The sequence below is a fragment of the Microcaecilia unicolor genome, chromosome 13, assembly GCF_901765095.1.
Source record: "Microcaecilia unicolor chromosome 13, aMicUni1.1, whole genome shotgun sequence".
Taxonomy (NCBI): Eukaryota; Metazoa; Chordata; class Amphibia; order Gymnophiona; family Siphonopidae; genus Microcaecilia; species Microcaecilia unicolor.
In genome coordinates, this window is record NC_044043.1 from 60,325,584 (window position 1) to 60,346,133 (window position 20,550).

The window sequence follows — 20,550 nt, forward strand, 5'->3', positions numbered from 1 at the left end:
TGAAAGAGAGATAAAAATACATGAACTCTCCACAAAAAATAAGCAAAAGTCAAAAAAAGTGAACCCCTTATTATACAGAGTAACATAAAAATTAAGCACTTTAAAATAAATATTCTTTTATAAAAATGTTTTATAAACATAAGCAAGGTTTAGATTCTAAAATGACTTGTTATGTTTTGTTTTCACCTGCCAAATTATTACTTGGTATTAATTATAGGCAGGGCTTTTTTGAGGGGGTACTTGGAGGTACTGAGTACCGGCACCTTTTCTATTCTGTTAAAATTGTTCCATGGACCCCAAGTTTTAATGATAGAGCTCAGGCTCTACACACCAATTCTGTCTTGTCATAGATTCTGTGACTGGTTGCAGGGGGCCTGGCTATTATGGGGTGGGTCTCTCAGTGATCACCCCAATCCTGAAGGGTGGCCTAGCATTTGAGTACCGGCACCTTTTTTGCTAGAAAGAACACACTGATTATAAGTCATCTTTAGCTCTGCACATACCAGGGTTTGCACAGTGCCAGGTGTACTGAGGGTTTTATGCCATCCCATGTCTATGAGGAAAATACAGACTACATCTGACCCAAGAAAGAGCTACTGTCATGCCCATTCTGCTGAGTGGAATGAAAGGAGCAAAGGTATGGTGCCAGGGCAGTAAGAACCAAGCATGTGCAGAATATCTGAAGCTAATTCTGAGCTCTGAGAGAGCAACTCTGTTTCCATACTCTCAGATGTCAATCAAACATGCTTAAGTACAGACACACATTTATAGAATTAGCCTTCACATGTACCACTGTATCTATACTACTTATAATGAATGAAGAGCTACCTGTGGAAGCCCCACATACAATCTTGTCACAAAAATCCAAGTGCGATATGACTAGTGTTCTGGAAATTTTTGGCCTTTTCTTTTGGGTCTGCTTATTTCTGTGTGTTTCTGTGAGTTTCCACTGACAGTTGCAAGACAGGAATTTCTGGCTGACCACAAACTGACAAGACCCCCGTTGTCATGACATCCCAACTGTTTGTTACAAATATAATTTACTGAGCAGAGGTGTGGCAAGGACCCCAATACACCTATCACAATTCTTAGGTGAACATGCAGGACTTCTGATGGTGCAGGACAACAAAGAGGTGGTTGGGAACTACAGTCCTATAAAGTTAATATAAAGGTACTAGGTGGAGGGGCATTTTCGAAAGGGCCGTCCACGTTTCAATTTAGATGTCCTTGCAAAATGTCCCGATCCAGGAGCGGGGAAACCCGTATTTTTGAAACAAGATGGCTGTCCATTTTTCGTTTCGAAAATACTGTCAGGAACGTCCAAATCCTTAAATTTGGTTGTCCTTAGAGATGAACGTCCCTAGACATGGTCGTTTCTGATTTTCAGCGATTTTCGAAACCAAGGACGTCCATCTCAGAAACAAATGCAAGCCATTTGGTCATGGGAGGAGCCAGCATGCGTAGTGCACTGGTCCCCCTGACATGCCAGGACACCAACCGGGCACCCTACGGGGCACTGCAGTGAACTTCATAAATTGCTCCCAGGTACATAGCTCTCTTACCAGGTGTGCTGAGCCCTCCAAATCCTCCCCCAAACCCACTACCCCCAACTGTACACCACTACCATAGCCCTTACAGGTGAAGGGGGGCACCTAGATGTGGGTACAGTGGGTTTCTGGTGGGTTTTGGAGGGCTCGTTGTTTTCTCCACAAACGTAACAGGTAGGGGGGGATGGGCCTGGGTCCGCCTGTCTGAAGTGCACTCACCCACTAAAACTGATCCAAGGACCTGCATATTGCTGTCATGGACCTGAGTATGACATCTGAGGCTGGCATAGAGGCTGGCATGAAATATTTTTAAACATATTTTTGAGGGTGGGAGGGGGTTAATGACCACTGGGGGAGTAACGGGAGGTCATCCCCAATTCTCTACGGTGGTCATCTGGTCAGTTTGGGCACCTTTTTGTGCCTTAGTCGTAAGAAAAACAGGTCCAGGTGAAAACATTCAAGTGTTCACCAGGGACATCCTTCTTTTTTTTTGATTATGGGTCAAGGACGTTCAAGTGTTAGGCACGCCCAAGTCCCGCCTTCGCTATGCCTCCGATAAGCCCCCTTGAACTTATGCCGTCCCTGCGACGGAATGCAGTTGGGGACGTCCAAAATCAGCTTTCGATTATACCAATTTGGACGACCCTGGGAGAAGGACGTCCATCTTCCGATTTATGTCGAAAGATGGGTGTCCTTCTCTTTCGAAAATGAGCCCAAAAGAGACTCTGAAATAGCTCGGCTGGCAAGAGAAGATTCATGTCCTTGCTCAGCAAGAATATTTCCCAGGAAACACACCCTTTTCTCTTTTTATTATTGTATTGGTGAGAATTATATTTTTGTAGCTGAGAACTATATATCCTTTGTATTCTTTCATATTTTTCTCCCTTTTTCTTTTCTTTCATTCACCTTTATAACTTTTCTGCAAACTTACAGCTAATGATATTTCCTGTTATATGTATCCTCTAAAAGCTCCTATCCTTCCTCTTTCTGCAACATAAGATATAATTACTATTTCTTTTGCAATTGCCTAAGTTATCATTGTTCAGTTTTGGATGATTCCTAGTTCCCGCCAGATATACAAGCTCCTGTTGTAAGTAATAAAATATTCCTTTCTCTCTACCTTCTCTCTTGCTTCTTTTACTTCTAAGAATAGCACCTAACGTAGCCATAACAGTACACAGATTCTTGAACTTAAAAAAGCTTTTAGTCAATGGAGCATATACAATTTTTAAAAAGAAAGATGTTCCTAGATAATGGGGATCAATCAGAATTGTCCATCCATCCATCCATCCATCAAGATCTGGTTAGGAAGACATTCAACCAAAAATCTACTAAGCAACATACTCTCTGTTCTCTCAATGTTCAATCATTGCCTGGTTGTTGACATCCATGTTTTTATAATCTGTTACTATAGAGGGTACAGAGAAAACTGACTTGGTGAGTGTAACTATTTCCCTTGATAGAGGTATAGTTTTAAAGTGTTGACCCTTATGGGATTTTAGTGTTTCAGGACATTCCATGTTTGGAAAGAAGATGCAACTTACACAGAAACATAGAAACTGATGGCGGACAAAGACTATCTGGCCGATATTCAAAACTATTTAACCAGCTAGGAATGGCTCATGACTGGTTAAATAGCATTTTAGTGCCTAACCATGGATATCTGGTGGGAGATAACCGGTTATCTCTGCTGAATATTCACAGTTAGTGGCTAGCTGCTAACCAGCTATATTGAGTAACATAGCCGCATATTCAGCACCAAACCAGCTATGTTTAGTCATTGAAATAGGCCGCATAAATAACATGCGTATCTTTAACCACTAAGCTTAACCAGTTAAGCTGTTGTGGTCACAAGTGAGACCGGATATTCAATGCCGGTTGCTGGATACAGGCCGGCATTAAATATCTGGTCACAGTGCTAATGTCGGGCAGTCATCTTGCAGCCTGACACCAGCTGAATATCGGGGAGGGCATATGACCTACCCAGTCTGCTCATCCAGATACCTGAAATGCTCTCCTGTGGGAGGTGGCGAAGATGAAAATGGTAACGGAATAAAAAAAAATGGGATAAACATAAAGGAATCCTGTTTAAAAGGAATGGATCCAAAGAAGCTTAGTGGAGATCAGAAAGCAAAACCGGTAATTGGGAAGCAAAGCCAGTACTGGGCAGACTTCTACGGTCTGTGCTTTGATCATGGTTAAACAGATTCAGCTTCTGGGTAGGCTTCTTACGTCTGTGCCCTGATCGTGGCTGAATAGATTTGGATGGAGTGCAGCTGTTCAAGGGCTTCAACGTTAACTTCAGAAATTTTAGAACAAGGACACTGCTGGGCAGACTTCTAAGGTCTATGCCCTGAAAATGGCAAGGATAAATCAAGACCAGGTATACATATGAAGTATCACATGCCATATGCAATGAGTTTATCTTGGTGGGCAGAGTGGATGGACTGTACAAGTCTTTATCTGACATCATCTACTATGTTACCATATACCATCTACTAATCTCTAATATCCTTCCCTCTCCCTTAGAGATCCTCTTGCTTCTTGAATTCAGATATAGTCTTTGTCTCCATCACCTCTACTGGGAGGCCGCTCTACGAATCTACCAATTTTTCGGTAACAGAGATTTCCACAGATTATTCTTGAGTCTATTCCTTTTCACCTTCATCCTATGCCCCCTTGTTCAGAGCTTCCTTTCAATTGAAAGAGACTTGCCCCCTGTGTATTTATGGTACAGAGACATTTAAATGTCTCTGTCATATACCTCTACTCTCATGCATCCAAGTATCCTTCTGACTTTTGTTGTCACCTTTTCTACACAGAGGATAGGATTGCCCCCAAGTCCGCTCTTCTTTCATGCACAGAAGTACTTCACTTCCTATACTGTATTGCTCCCTTGGGTTTGGTAACCAAAATAATGACCCTGCAATTTTTAGCATTAAATCTTAGCCGTCAAATTCTAGATCATTCTAAACGCTTTGCTAGATCCTTCCTCATGTTATCCTTGCCAATAAGGGGTGTCTAACCTGCTGCAAATTTTGGTATCATCCCCAAAGAAGCAAATCTTACCAGGCAATATCATTTACAAAATTGTTAAAAAAGAACTGGACTAAGAACCAATCTTTTGGGCACACTACTGGTAACATTCCTCGGGGTGAATTCCTTTTACCACTACCCTTTGTTGCCTTTCACACAATCAGTTCCTAACCTAGTCAGTTACTTTAGGGCCCATACCAAAGTTGCTCTATTTACAGGTCACCTGTGTGCAACCATGTCAAAAGCTTTGCTGAAATCTAAGTACACCATGTCTAGAATTCATCCTCCAATCACACAGTCAATGAAATTAATCAGATTCATCTGATAAGACATACCCCTCATAAAACCATGCTGTCTTGGAGTCCCGGAATCCATTAATTTACCCATCACAGAGGTCAGACTAACCAGCTTGTGGTTCCCAACGAAGTAAGAAGGAGGGGAGTTCTCTGGAACCACTCTTGACTCTAAAGAAGGTGAATGACCAGCCCTGTAGTCAGTATGATTTAACCCTATGCAGGAAGACCCCAATGGGCTTCAAATCCATCACTTTAACCACTCAGCCATGACTGCCACCTGTCTCTTAACTTATCACCTAAGTCAGAAGCTGTTTAGAGACATTTTGAATGATCCTCCCCTGTTTTTCCAGTTTCTAGATTGACCATTTTAAAATTTTTGGTCCAGGAGTTTCCTCCTGCTCTTTTGAGCTTCTAGCTCAGTCAAAGCCTGGGCTGGGACTCTGATGCCATGAACTTTCACTCATAACTACCCAGACAGCCCAAACTGTAGCGCCTTCCACGGCACAACTAAATGAACCCTAAGCTGGGCCACTAGACGTCACCATTGAGCAATGGCTGGGACTTTCCTCCAGTGGTTGTGAGCATGCCTCTGTAGCATCCCCAGGTCCTCTGCATGACTGCATACAGCACATTTTCTGGCTATAAGATTAATCACCACTTGTTTTGATATCACTTTTGTAATTTCCTTATGGACTGTGAAGTTTTTGCTGCATTGTGTTTGTTACATATGGCAGGACAACTGAAGGACTGCAGGTGGTGATACTATGCAGTTTTTTGGACGTAATTGCAAAGAGTTGGGACATGGCAGGTGTCATTGCAGCCCTCACCTATATCAAAGTTGAGCCCACAATTTTAATAATTCAGAAGTTAATTTCTCCACTATTTGTGCAATCTTCCTCTCTCTTCAAATCCCACTGGATTGTGTTGAAAACAGGACTAACAATTTCACACTATCTTTCCCCATCCCACCTAATATCACGAGTCTTGCTTCAGACCTCAGATTATAAAGGAACTAGTAAAAAAGGCCCGTTTCTGTAGGCAAGGAAACGGGCCTTAGGCAGGCAAATTCCCCCCCCCCCCGCGCTATGGCCCCTTCGAACTCCCCCTTCCGCGAACCTGTCGATTCCCCCCGTGCCGGCGAAAACCACCCCCCCCCCCCCGCCGTTGTTGTGCTACCTGTGCTGACAGCCCAAGTGTTGTTCTGCCCTTCACGTAGTTTCCTCAATCATCTTGTCTGGAAGTTCCTCTGCGTGCATCTGACATCAGACGCCCGCAGATAAACTTTCAGTGAAGATGATTGAGTAACCTACGCAAATGGCAGAACAACACTTGGGCTGTCAGCACAGGTAGTGCACAACGGCGGCAGGGGGGGGGGCGTTTTTCGGCGGTCCGGGGGGGGGGATCGACAGGTTCGCGGAAGGGGGGGTTCGAGGGGGCCGTAGTGCGGGGGGTGACAGATTATTCCGAGGCAGTAGGAGGAGTAGGGAAACACCGCGTGTTTCCCTACTCCTCCCCTTGCCTTGGAATCAGCTGTCTTGACGTCAGTGACGTCAGTGACGTCCGTGCTTGTCTGCCTCGCAGACCACCTCCAGCCAGGGAGCCACGGTCCCAAGCACAGAACGTTGGAGGTGAGATTATATAAGATAAGAGAACAGCATATACAAATGCTATAGAAAAGGAGATGTGAACAGGCACAGTACTTTTCTCTAAATCGTATCCTTGTTAGCTGTTGTTGAACCCAATTAGCCCCTTTTAGGAGGCACCTCCTCAAGATATCAATTCATGGTTCTCTAGAGCCCCAGATGTGTCCAGAGTACAGCATTAAATACCCTTCATGTGGCACAGATATGTAATAATACCCCTGTACAGTGTTATGTATATTATCAGCACTATATTGGATGAAGATACTGACTCTGATGAGAAATGGTTGAGGGCTTGGCTGATCTTTGTCCCCTTCTGCTGGCCAATGGCAGACTATAAAAGCTACCTCTCAGTATTTCTCAAGTTTCATAAGAGTTCACTCCTGCAGCAACAACGTCCTTCTCAGTGCCTGAAGTGTCATGTCAGCACTCCAAAAGAAGAAGGACTCCAACATAGCCCTCTTCCCTCCAAAAGGATGGAGATTCCAAAGGGAACCTCCAAAACAGGAGCCCTTGAACAAGCAAGCAGCTCCAATATGGGCACTCCCTGATGGATGGGAGCCTCCAGCATGGGCACTCCTCTCAGATGAAGGGGCGCTTCTACCATGAGCAACTCACAGGGATGACTCCAACTCAAGCACTACCTGATGGACACTCCAGCGTGGGAACCCTCCCTAATAGATGGAAGACTTCAATATGGGCAGCCTTCTAGGGATGGAAGACTCAAAACACTTGGACCTGGGAATCAGTCAACCTCTGAATATTTAAATATATGATTAGACTTTCAACTACAATTTTTAAAATTACCTCTCTGAACAAGAGTATGTAATTTCATGCATTATTAAAGCTGCAGCTTGCACTGTTGTCAGAACCACAGACCTGCTGTAGGGACACCCGAGGAAGATCCTGAGTTAGTAATGTTAAATACAGGAGAGGTGAGAACATGGCATGCCGGAGAAGGGTGGAGACCCCACACATCAGGGAGTGTAACAGGAGAGGTCAACACAGGGCATGAAGGGAGCTAGCCAGTTCAAGCTCTACATTTGTCCAATGGGGAGAACACAGTCCAGACTATTCTCTGAGCCTGCAGAGGAATCCCGTGAAGAACGGCCCTGCAGGAAGCGGGTAATCTTCTCAATCGTAGCATCCTGGTACTCATGAGACCACCTGGGATTGTAAAAAGACAGGAAAAGAATTATGTGAATAGAGCTAGGTATAAAAAGACCCCAGTGACCAAAGGCAAGAGGGAAGGAGAATAAACAGATCACAAGAAACAGAGCTAAGAACAACAGCCAGCCAGCACAGAATTCACAGCCCAGGGTCAGGAGACACACAGAGGACAGAAGGAACCCAGGAAGAAGAGAAGCAAAGCAGACAGATCCCAGGGACTTCTCTATGGCATATTCCATATCTGCATCAGGATGTTGAGAGCTTCTTATACCTGGAGTGACTCTCCAGAAGGAAAGCCTTTGTTAATATTACAGTAATTATTAGGAGTGTGCACTGTATACTTTTTATTTCATTTTCCTTCTTTTGTTTTGTTTTTTGGAGAAGGGAATGCAGGCGGTCTCATTTTTTATTATTTCATTCTGCCGCTCCACCGGTCTGCTTCTCAACATGGCACCAGCTAATTTATGGATGGTGCCATTTTGACATACGGTGTTTGGACTCAGGCTTTTTCTATAGAACGGGGAACAAGGCAGGGTTGTCTCTTCTCTCCCTTACTCTTTGTTCTGGCATTGGAACCACTGCTCAGCACATTGCGTGGTAGTGTGGAGGTGCGGGGATTACGGGTGGGTACTAGTTTTCTGATGACTTGCTTCTCATCTTCACTGATCCGCAGAGGCAATCGAGCTGATGGAGGAATATAGTTTTCTTTCAGGTTTCCAATTGAATATTGCTAAGTCTTACGCCTTTGCTTGACATGGGGAGGCCCCTTTCTTTTACAATGGGCAGATAATACCATTAAATAACTGCGAATATATCTCCCAGCAGACCTTTCATGTTTATATGCTCTTAATATAGGACCTCTATTGGCAGACACTAAGTCCAAATTGTGTGGTTGGCGAGATTACCTTCTCTACCCAGCAAGGACTGGGTAGAGTTAGTTTGTTTAACATGTTTTTAGCACCTTGTTGGATGTATGCAGGGCCAACAAGGGGGGGGGGGGGCAAAATTTCCCAGGCCCGGCTGTGTCTCTTGGTGGCCCTGGATGTATGTATTTCAAATGCTGCCCTTATATCTCAAAGTTAAAGATGAAAAACTGTTGACTTCCATGCTGCAAAAGTTCCATTGGAAGGGGAGGTGACCACGGACCTCCCTGTGGATCACGACTTTGCCACATGAGTAGGGAGGTCTGGGCCTTCTCAGTATCCGCTATCTTTCTATCAGTTGTAGCATGTGATACATAAATGACTGTCTCCGCTGTACAGAATACTTGCACAGCGTTGGAGTGGGCACCTCTGGGAACTATGCACTTTAGCTCTTACTTACACGCAAATACAGGGGCTCTGCCTGACATCCCTCCAGTCTATGTGCACTATCAGCCACTCCGGTCTACTTGGCACTGGCTCTGTAAATTTCTTGGTCTGGACCCTGCAGTTACCCCATTTCTTTTCAGTTTTAAGTTTTTTATTCAACACTTCTATAATAATACAATACATATAAGCGTAGCCGCAGGGCTACCAATTCTCATGGACAACTCAACCCCAACTTCAACATATACCCAAAATTGTATTTTCCTCCCTTCACCCCCACCCCCCTTCTGCAGTTACCCCATTGTTGCCTCTACGTAACAACCCAGCGTTTCCGCCAGGTACGGACTCTAAGTTCTTTGCTATCTGGGCTTTTAAGGGAAACCAAGTCCTGCTGGAGGACGGCTCTCTTAAGCTATCTGAGTCCTTGCGAGATGAATTCCAACTGCCTCCTCAGCCTGCTTTTTCTTATCTACAACTTAAGCACTATGTTGGTACACTGGATAAGACCAGCCTGACGGGGGCGATTTACGAGTCTTTGGACACGCCTTAGCTTTGGAGTCTCAGCGGAAGATTCCACTGACTATCAACATCGTCACCTTACAAACACTACCCCCTCTCCAAATTTTGCACATCTGGAAGAGGCATGGATGGAGGACTTAGGCACCCCTTTGCCAGAGGACTGTCTACTTGCAGGACTCACTAACTTGCAACACCTCACAGACCATGTACCTTATTGGGAGCTACAAAATAAAATTAACTTGAGGCTTTATTACTCACCTAAATGAGCATTTCTCATGCAGATTTGTGAGTTAGCAGCCTGCCTTAAATGTGGCTATGGGGAGGCATCGCTGGGACTTATGTTGTGGAGCTGCCCAAGGATTCAGTATTTGTGGCAGTGTGTTTTTGTCTTTGTTTCTAGGCTTTGGTCACAATGGGTGTCAGTGATGCCCCCCCCCCCCCCCACCACAGTGATTCATCCGCTGGGCAGTCTTACATATACTAAACTTTATCCTGGCAACTTGGCTATCCGGGACCCCTCCCTCCTACTGAGCAGATGTGGTGCTCAGCAATGATATCTGTGTTAACTATGGAGAGGCGCAGGGTCCTGGATTTGGACTCACTAGCAGATCGTCAGTTTCAGGCAGTGTGGGAGCCTTTTTGGAATACTGTCACTCCTGTAGCCTGCAGCAGAATTTTGAATAATTTTTGAGGAATTCTCTTTTCTCTACGCCTTAGCATTCTTTTGAGCAGTGGCGTAGCCACAGGTGGACCTGAGTGGGCCAGGGCCCACCCACTTAGGGCTCAGGCCCACCCAACAGTAGTACACATTTAGCGGTAGCTGATGGGGATCCCAAGCTCTGCCAGCTGAAGTCTTCTCCCTGATGGTAACAAAAATGCTGCTCTCCATGATACTAGTACCGGCGACTGTTCAGTTTTCAGCACATGCCTGCTGCAGATTGCCAAAGTGGAGCGAAGCATTTTCCCACCAGTGAGATATTTTTTTGGTGGAGGGTAGGGGAGATAACACTTGGTGCCCACCCACTTCTTGCCTAGGCCCACCCAAAACCTGCTGTCTGGCTATGCCCCTGCTTTTGAGGAAGCAGTCCAGCTTGTCCTCAGAGGTGGGATGGAGAATGGAGGGGAGGGGGGGTTTACAGGTGGAGGGTGGGTTTAAGGGGTCATGCTCTTAAAATTGTTGGAGTGTGCTTTGTTATGATACATCATTGGTTGTACTTTATTGCCAGCTGTCAGGAATACTGTGTTTGTGGATTTAGAATGGTTGTGACTTTGCACTCAATAAAAAATGATTACACCTAATTACAGACATCAGTGAAACTCATGTTTCCCAACTAATCTCTTTACAGATCTCTTAGGGAGAGAAGGAGATAGTGGATGCTGAGGATGGGCAGACTGTATAGGCCATTTGGCCCTTATCTGTTGTTATATTTCTATGTTTCTCTAATTCTTCCCTAGGGGATCAATAGAAATCAAACAAAATAAAACATGGAAAAGAAAATAAGATGATACCTTTTTTATTGGACATAACTTAATACATTTCTTGATTAGCTTTCGAAGGTTGCCCTTCTTCCTCAGATCGGAAATAAGCAAATTTCCGATCTGACGAAGAAGGGCAACCTTCAAAAGCTAATCAAGAAATGTATTATGTCCAATAAAAAAGGTATCATCTTATTTCTTTTTCATGTTTTATTTTGTTTGATTTCTATTGATAACCTTAAGAGTGGACTAGCATGGCTACCAAACTCCTCTTCCCTAGGGGAGAAAGTCTGATTCTCTTCTTTCAACTGCTCCCCACTGGTTCATGCTCTTTGACTGATGTTAGGAGAAGGTTGTCAGCACTTACTTGATCCCGTTGAATTTAAGGACTGCCCTCATGTCCTCAGGAAGGCTCTTTGGATCTGGCCACTCAAAATGCTCAGTCACTGGGACAATGTTCTTCCCGCTAGTTAATGCAGTCACAATTTCCTAAAGAAAAGCATGATAATTTAGCTTCCAAAGAGTGAAAATCATGTCATCAGATGCATACTATGACATCACTGAGCCCTCAGTCCTGGATCTTTATCTGCACTTTGCAGAGACCCCAGAAATAGATCAAATTGAAATCTTAATTTCACACAAATATATTCATTTAGATTCCAAACCAGTCTCATGGGTTGAGGCAGAGACTGTTAATTCCTCAGCCTCCTTGGTCTTGGAGCTCAAAATGTTCTCATTAACTGTTTATGGTTTTAAAATACTATAAAAAGAGAATGTAATAATGGCATACAGGAGCCTTTCTAGCATGACACTGTGCTACCCCATCCACTTACCTATCGTCCAGCAAGCTGAACTGACAGGCCCTTATTGAAGTTATCTTGACCCATATTTTCATTAAATACTATACATGTTTCACCCACAAAAGTATACTTCAAATAAAATAATAATTATGGCCAATGTTGGGGGATGGGGGGTGGGACAATCAGAACAATTGCCCTAGATCCCCATTCTAAAGGGGCCCTAAGGAGGCACAGCCTATTGGCAGATTTTAGGGTCCCTCCCACATTTCCACCCTGGTCCTCATCATGTCTTAATACCAGCCTTGATAATAATAATAAGCAAATCTCAGTTATTTATTGAGTGGCAGAACCTGATGGAGGCGGCATATACTGCACATTGATGTTCTGTCTAGAATTAAATTCTGTGGCTAGTCAGCAGGAGTCTCCCTGTGTCTACTGTAAGCAGTATATAGGTATACTAGCCATTGAGCCCGTTAAAACGGGCTAGTGAGTCGCCGCTGCCCCCTCCCCCGAGGTCGCTGCTGGCCCCTCCCCCCCCCGAGTTCGCCGCTGCCGGTACCCCCCCCCCCGAGTCGCCGCCGCCACTCCTCCACCCGGCCTGTCTCTTCGCTATTCAACTTACATCTCCGCAGCAGGCAGATTAGCTGAGCTCCTGTCGGCCTTCCTTCTCTGCCTGTGTCCCGCCCTCGTGTGACGTAGCGTCGGCGAGGGTGGGACACAGGCAGGGAAGGAAGGCCAACGGCAGCTCAGCTGACCTGCCTGCTGTGGATGTAAGTTGAATAGCAAAGAGACGGGCCGGGTGGAGGGGTGGCGGCAGCGGCGACTCCGGGGGGGGTACCAGTGGCGGCGACCTCGGGGGGGGGAGGGGGAGTGGTGGCAACCTCGGCGGTTCCCTCCCCTTCGCACAGTTTCCCTCTCTGTCCCACCCCCCATCATCACGTATTGACACGGGGGCGGGACAGAGAGGGAAGTCTCTACTGCGCATTTGCAAGTGAGTACGGTCACTCGCCGTTTATATGTTTGATGTTTGGCTGGAGGCCATGTTTGGACCCTTCTGTAATGCTACCTTATGGACCCAGTCTTTGCAGTCTGTGTCTCCCATGCACTTGTCCAGGGCATTGACAGACAGAACCAGCACGAAGTTCCTGGCACTGATCACACTTTGAATCAGTTTATCCTCAAATTTTCCAGCTTCCAACTTCTCCACATCAATGAACACTGTGAAGCCATGCAACTGCAGATGCACCTTCAGGAGACTGGTGGGAGACAGCAACACAAACCATGAAATCACAACTGGCAGTAACTGCAGAATGGAAGTGAACCAACCAATTGTGAATGTCTCTGGAAAACATGACTAAAATCACCAGAAACAAAAAAAAATGAGGTTTTAATGAATTCTATTAGAGCAAACAATTTGTAATACAGCAGTCCAAACCTCATCCTTTTATGTGAATTTTTTTTTTTTAAGCTACAGAATTTAAACATGTGACAGCTTTTGGACCCATGACGTGAAAATTGTCCATTAACATTTTGGATCTGCAACTTTAGTCATGTTTTTCCAGAGATGATCACAATTCAGGGGAACTCAACCCACTACCCCACACTATGGGGGAAATTCTATAAATGGTGCTCAGAATTCAACACTGACAAACATTAGCACTGAATGATATTCTACAACGGGCATATAGCGCTGGGATCTGCACTTAACTTTGGGTGCAAGGAGTTAAACCAACTGAACCCAGGAGTGAATCCCAGCGTGCAAGTTGGGCACAGATCACCCGAATTCTATACCACTGTGCGCATTTTAAAAGAACACCTCTGACCCGCCCAAGCCCCTCCCATGGCCACGCTCCTTTGCAGATCTGCGTGGAAACACTTACATGCTATTCCATAAATGAACGTGTAAGTGTGTTTTTGTGTGGATCTGCTATTTCTGTCCCGTTTCAGCACCTTGTATCCATTAGAATGCTTTTCTGTGCCAAACGTTCAACGTGGAAGTAGTACCTTATGTTTGGTGCCATCTTTGTTGTTCATAAGATACCTATTTGCTTATTATCTTACTTTCACATAGTTTAATTGTACTTTCTCTGTACTGTAGCCTACCCTAAGGTTTGTGTAAGCCACATTGAGCCTGCAGCTAGTGGGAAATTGTGGGGTATAAATGTATTAAATAAATATATATAGAGAATTTCCCCCTATATACCCTTGACTGGGGTCACATATCCCAGCCATTAACTGAATCACACATTAGAGGTGCTACAGAAATGGTATATGGTAATGGCGGAGGTGGCAGTAGCTCTTGCACAGATCTCTTAAATAATTGCATTAAAAGCCCCATTGTAGGGTGTTATAAAGGACTCTGAATGTAAAATAAGGATGCCAGCAAATACACAGTGGTATCACATGTAAGCACTGCCAAGTACCCGTGTAAATGCTAAGTTTGCATCATGCTACTTACACATGTAAGGGTCAAAGTTTACCAGGCTGCAAGTACAAGATGAGTCAATTATGGAGCAAATGAAATGACCCATTTTTGTACTTTTTGAGCTAATGTTCAGCACAATTTCCCCCTCAATTGCAGGTAGAGACCGTACATCTGCATGAGCAGGAAGCTGACACACATGCCTCAGTGCAGATGTAAATACCAGCAGGGAAATTTTGTAAATATATGTGTATTCACGTAATACGCCCCCTTTAAATCCATGAATCCTGCAACATCTACACATATAAATAGCGGCACTGTAAAATAAGCGATCACATGTGCCTGAACGAACTTTTATAAAACTACCTTGTAGTTACATGTGTAAAAGTATGTGCAGTGATAAAACAGCCCATACTTTTACTTGACTTGCATGCAGGTGTCCTCTGGGGCACAGTTGGGTGGCATGTGGGTGGAGTTGCAAAGTACGTTCTTTTTATAATATGCGCACGCACACATACTTTGAATTGGATTCAGTAAATATTGCTGAAAATTCAGCCTCGAGAAATGTCAGCACTGAACAGTATTCTGTAACGGGCGTTCTGGGATCGGCGCCCTTTATATGGCGCATAGCACCGGGATCAACTTTCAGCATGAAGAGTTACACCAACTAAAACCTGGTGTAAATCCTGACATGCAAGCTGGGCGTGGATCCACTCTATTCTGTAACACTGTGCGCATTTTAAGAGAATGCCCCTGACTCGCACATGCCCCTCCCATGGCCATGCCCCCTCTGCAGATCCAACACATGACGTTATTCTATAAATGGATGTGTAACTGTGTTTTCACACAGATCTTCCATTTCTGCCTACCATGCCATCATTTCCGGTGCCACGCAAATTTGTAGTGCCAGATACTACCCAGCGGTAATCGAGCAGTGCCGCCGGGTTAGCACGAGAGCCCTTACCGCCACCTCAATGGGTGGCGGTAAGGGCCCCTCCCCGAAATAGCCACACGGCAAGTGCTTAACTTGCCGCCCAGCCATTTCTTGAAGGAAAGTGAGACCGGCCCTTTTACCAGCTGCGGTAAAAGGGGGCCTCGGCACACGTGTAAAACACACGCCAACGCAGGCCCCCTTTTGCTGCAGCTTGGTAAAAGGGGGCCTTAATAAATAAATAAATAAATGACTCCCCCAACCACCCATGTGTTTCCTCTGGGTCCACCTGCTTTTTTCCTCTCTGGGAACACACCTGGCAAGCTGGGAGCCTGTACTTCGTCGGTAACTGATAAAAACATCAGGGCCTTCCGCACTGGATTTGCCGGCACTGCAGGGCAATGGTGAGTGCAGCATGTCTAGACAAGAAAAACAGGAGAGGGCACAAGGTCAATAAGGTGAATGAGGGGCCCAGCACAAGCAGCTGCAGCCGGAGGTAGAGAGAGATGGAAAATGTCTCAAGATATGCCCAGGCTGGGGCTCCTTCTACCTCTCGCTGCAGACAGGATGCGCACACGGTGGAAGCCAGTATTGATGTGACAGTCCTCCTCCAACTGTTGTTCGGTGACTCGGTGCAGGAAGTTGCGATCAATACCACAGGTCACCAAGTTGTATGTGTACTGCCGGAATTTGGGGTCAATGCTCCCCAACCAGTCTGCCAGGTTGCTCCGGTCACAGGTTGAATAATTGGCAAACGTTTTCAGTTCTGTCAGATCACGTAGAAACCTTTGAAGGAAAGAAGGCATCAGCCCTGGGATCTGAAAAGTTAAGCCTTGGTTTCCAGGGCACCTAGAAAGAAGGTAGCTTAGGAATGGCTTTTTCCTGATAGTAGACTGCCCAGGGCGATAGCTAGAAAAGTAACAGAGTTTAAGAGGGACTGGGATAAGCAAAGAGGATCCTTCACTGCTAACAGTGGAAAGACAAGAGAAAGCATAACCTAGTGTTTTAAACTGTTATTGTTGTATTTTTATCAGTAGTTTATAAACTGCTTTCAGCTGATTGATAGACCTGATTTTTTTTTTCACTGAACTATTTATGGTAACATAACATTTACCATACTGGGTCAGACCAAAGGCTCATCATGCACAGTATCTTGTTTCCAACAGTAGTTAATCCAGGTCTTAGCGGATCCCAAAAAGCAGACAGATTCAGAGCTACTTACTCCAAGAATAAAAGTGGCTTTCCTCAGGTTCACCTTAATAATGGACTGTTGACTTCTCCTCTAGGAACCTGTCCAAACTTTTTTTTTTTTTTAAATCCAATTACATTCAGTTTTAATCATATCCTCTGGCAACTGATTCCAGAGTTTAACTGTACACTGAGTGAAAAAAATATTTACTCCAATTTGTTTTACAAGTATTATTATGCAACCTCATGGCATGACCCCTAGTCTTTGTACTTTTTGAAAAAGTAAACAAGTGATTTGTGTCTACCTGTTCCACTCCACTCAGGATTTTATAGACCTCTATTGCATCTCCCCTCAGCCATCTCTTCTCCAAACACAAGAGACCTTGTCTCTGTTTTCTAGTTTTAACCAGTTCCCAGTGCACAACTTGTAAGTATGGATCGTATTTGTTCTTTTATTCAAGATGGAGGAGTAATTACAAAGGAGGCAGACAAAACAGACTGTCCTGAATAAAGAATTTCTTGATTAGCTTTCGAAGGTTGCCCTTCTTCGTCAGATTGGAAATAAGCAAATGTGCTAGCTGACAGTGTATATAAGTGAAAACCTTCAAGCATTACTATGACAGTCTGACAGGGTGGGAGGATGGGGGTGGGTCGGAGGTATGCATGGGGACATCAAAGCATATCATTGATATTCTAACAGGATGGGTGTGGATAGGTGAGGGGTGGGGTGATCAACAGAGACATACAGCTTTAGGGTTTATAATGGGCTAGGAACCCCAGGTCCTTGTTAAGTCCTTTCTTTTGGGTGTTAAAATATTCAATCATTCTGACTTCAAAGGTCTTACGTTCTTGTATGGTTTTAAAGTTACCTTTCAGTATTCTCACTGTGAAATCACTGGTACAGTGTCCTGGTTCTGTGAAGTGCTGTCCCACCGGGGTGGGGGCCCTACTGGCTGTATTGTTCATATGATGTCTATGTAAATTGAATCTTGTCTTAAGCATCTGGCCTGTTTCTCCAATATAGCATCCTTCGTTACATTTTTTACACTGAATGATACCCACCCTGTCAGACTGTCATAGTAATGCTTGAAGGTTTTCACTTATATACACTGTCAGCTAGCACATTTGCTTATTTCCAATCTGACGAAGAAGGGCAACCTTCGAAAGCTAATCAAGAAATGTATTAAGTTATGTCCAATAAAAAAGGTATCATCTTATTTTCTTTTCCATGTTTTATTTTGTTTGATTTCTATTGATAACCTTAAGAGTGGACTAACACGGCTACCACACTCCTCTGAATAAAGAAGAAATCTTGCAGGTGGTCCAACTTTGCAGCTGAGAACTGAGATGTATCCTTAGCAGTGTGGAGGAAACAACTGGATGTTCTTTCCCTGCCCTCATCTAGTCTGTGAATGTTTTAAACTACTGAAAACAGCAGCAATAATAACTGTAGCTTAATGGTTAGTGCAGGAACTGGGTTCAAGTCCCATTGCAGCTCTTTGTGACTCTGGGCAAGTCACTTAACCCTCTACTGCCCCAGGTACAAAATAAGTACCTGCATGTAATAAATAAACCACTTTGATTGAAATCACAGAAAGGTGGTATATCAAATCCTATCTCTGAAGGGAAGGGGAACAGATGGAGGTACATTATACAACACAGCAGTAGCACAGCCATGGGGGGGGGCCTGGGCCCCCTCTGCCTTAATGGTTGGTGAGGATGCCAAGCCCTGCCAACCAAAGAGGTCTCCTGCTTGAAGCCCACCAGTGCTGTCTGAGCAGCACTTAAGTCAGCAGGCACGCTTCAGCCACTGATGCTGGCACTCTTGTGCATGCTTAGCTCAGCGACTGAACTGAGCAATGTGCAAGAGTGCCAACATCAGCAGCTGAAGAATGCCACCAACTTGAGCGCTGCTCTAGCAGCACGTGCAGAGATTCAGACAGGAGACCTCTTCATCTGGCGGGGCTTGGCATCCCTGCCAGCAAAGGTATGCTTTAATACAATGGGGAGGAGGGGGGAAGAGAGAGAAAACCTGCCTCCTCAGCCCTCTTCCCCCCCCCCCAAAAAAAGGACTTCTGGCTATGCCCCTGCCCCACAGGATAAAAAAATGAAATATTTATATGATACCCTCCCAAATGTATCATCACATATTATGCATTCAGACAAGCTGGTTACATACACACAAGCATATACACATATAGGAGGTAATTCTATATATTGGTGACTAGACATATAAGCTACTCGTGTGCCACAACCAGTGCATTTTATCTAATGAAAAAGGTGCTGGTACTCAAATGCCAGGCCACCCTTCAGGGGTGGGGTGATCACTGAGGGACCCTCCCCACAATAGCCAGGTCTCCTGCAACCAGTCACAGAATATATGACAAGGCAGAATTAGTGTGCAGAGCCTGAGGTTTTTCATTAAAACTTGGGGACCAGGGGTCAATTTTAGCAGACAATGGAAAAGGTGCCGGTACTCAGTACCCCCAAGTACTCCCTCAAAAAAAGCCCTGGCCACAACTACCAATAATTGGGAGTTCCAAGCGAATGGGTACTAGGCACTATTCCAGAAGTAGCACCCAACAGCTATGGTGTGCAGCTGCAAGGGCTGTGGGTGTTCCTTCAAGTGATACACATAATTTATAGAATACTATCAGTTAAGCGCATCACTTGGCACTTGTAGGCATTGCCCATTTATACCAAATGGTCATGGCTAAACATGCTGACTTATGTTAGTATTCTATAATGGCATCTTAACTGGTGCCCAGAGCATGGCATCAGCGCACCTAGAGGGAGGCGGCAATGTACAGAATTGCCTCCATATTTGTTTGAAAGTTGTGCTAGGTTATTCCACATGTAGTGGAATATCATAAGTGGGGACATATAGATAGTACATTTCTTTCCTTTGGAGTAACAGGGAAGATGGTAAGCACAGAAATAAAACTGCAGCTCCAGAAAGCATAAAGTACAGAGAATCCTTAGTGCTGGGGAGGAGCAAGGGGAAAAGTCTGAGGGCAGGAACAGACAGTGACATTGCAAGGAATTTTCAACAGGGGGTGTGTCTCACGCTGCAATTCCCTCTCTTTTCATCTCTCCCTTCCTGGCCCTTCAAAGCTCTCACCATTCCCTCCCTTCCCCACTCACTGCCCTGTCCCGCCAGGAGGGAGAAGGGAGGGACTGACAAGGGGTGCGTACCACCACACACACCTTGAATGGATATACCACTGGAAACAGAGGGAGCAAGGCGTAAAGTCTGGGAGCAGGAACAGAGGATTCATTGCAAAGGGGGAGCGAGGGGTAAAACCTGGGAGGAAGAAGAGAGGATTCTTATAAATAAGGGTGGTGGGGAGCAAGGAGTAAAGCCTGGGAGCAGAAAGAGAAGATTCTTAGCAGTAGGAGAGGGTAAAGCCTGAGACTGGCACAGAAAACCCTTAGCAGTGGAGGAGTAAGGGTAATACTGATGATCAGGGAGGTGTATGGTATTGCAGCAGGAAAGGAGAATGGAAAGAAATAGGTCCTTATCTGGTGTCATGTTCTAGGATGCCACAGACAAATGTTTAATGGAGAACTTTATGACCACTCAGTCTGGAGTGTGTTATTCCACTTATTAAAGAATATATTTATATTTATTATATTAAAGACTTTGTTTTGGCAAAATATCTATAATAATTTTGGTCATTTTTTGGCATCTTCTTCTAATGCAACTGTAACTGATATTATCAACTCCCCACCCATACTCGGAAAGTCTTCTTTCTATAACTGATGCTTAGCTCTTTTCTTTCAGCCTTAATCTTTTTATAACACCAATTGTATCTTTTACCCTGGAATGGCGCTGCCATAGCAGGTCTCTGCAAGCCACATTGAGCCTGCAAATAGGTGGGAAAATGTGGGATACAAGTGCAATAAATAAATAAATAAATAAATAAAAATGATGAGATAGTGAGACTGTCTTCTGTTTTGGGTCCATGACTATAACTAACCTCTTCCGGGTTATGCTGGAAGTCATTCCAAGGTCATCTCTTAAGTCTAAGTCTGTGAGTTTCAACAGAAGATCTCCATCAATTTGGTGATCCTGCAAGAAGCAAGAGGCTGTCAAAGAACAGTTAGCTTACACAGGGAGCAGAGAATTCATGCAAGCAGCAGAGACCAGTGAGCCATGCAGAAAGCAGTGAGAAGAACTCACATAGAGAGAAGAAATCCTTTGCAGAAAATAGCAAG

The 20,550-nt window shown here is 44.7% G+C and overlaps 1 protein-coding gene across 1 annotated transcript in view; it reads right to left on the minus strand.

Moving 5' to 3' along the window:
* Positions 1-6,478: 6,478 nt before the first annotated feature.
* Positions 6,479-20,550, minus strand: part of SARM1 (sterile alpha and TIR motif containing 1) — a 28,037-nt gene continuing 13,965 nt past the window's right edge. Inside the window, exons 4-9 of the mRNA XM_030185680.1 lie at positions 20,313-20,404; positions 15,695-15,930; positions 15,461-15,563; positions 12,858-13,047; positions 11,359-11,480; positions 6,479-7,686 (exon numbers count right to left, since the gene is read on the minus strand). Of these exons, the coding sequence (XP_030041540.1) occupies positions 7,557-7,686; positions 11,359-11,480; positions 12,858-13,047; positions 15,461-15,563; positions 15,695-15,930; positions 20,313-20,404 (873 nt within the window). The 3' untranslated portion in view covers positions 6,479-7,556. The remainder of the gene's footprint in view (positions 7,687-11,358; positions 11,481-12,857; positions 13,048-15,460; positions 15,564-15,694; positions 15,931-20,312; positions 20,405-20,550) is intronic.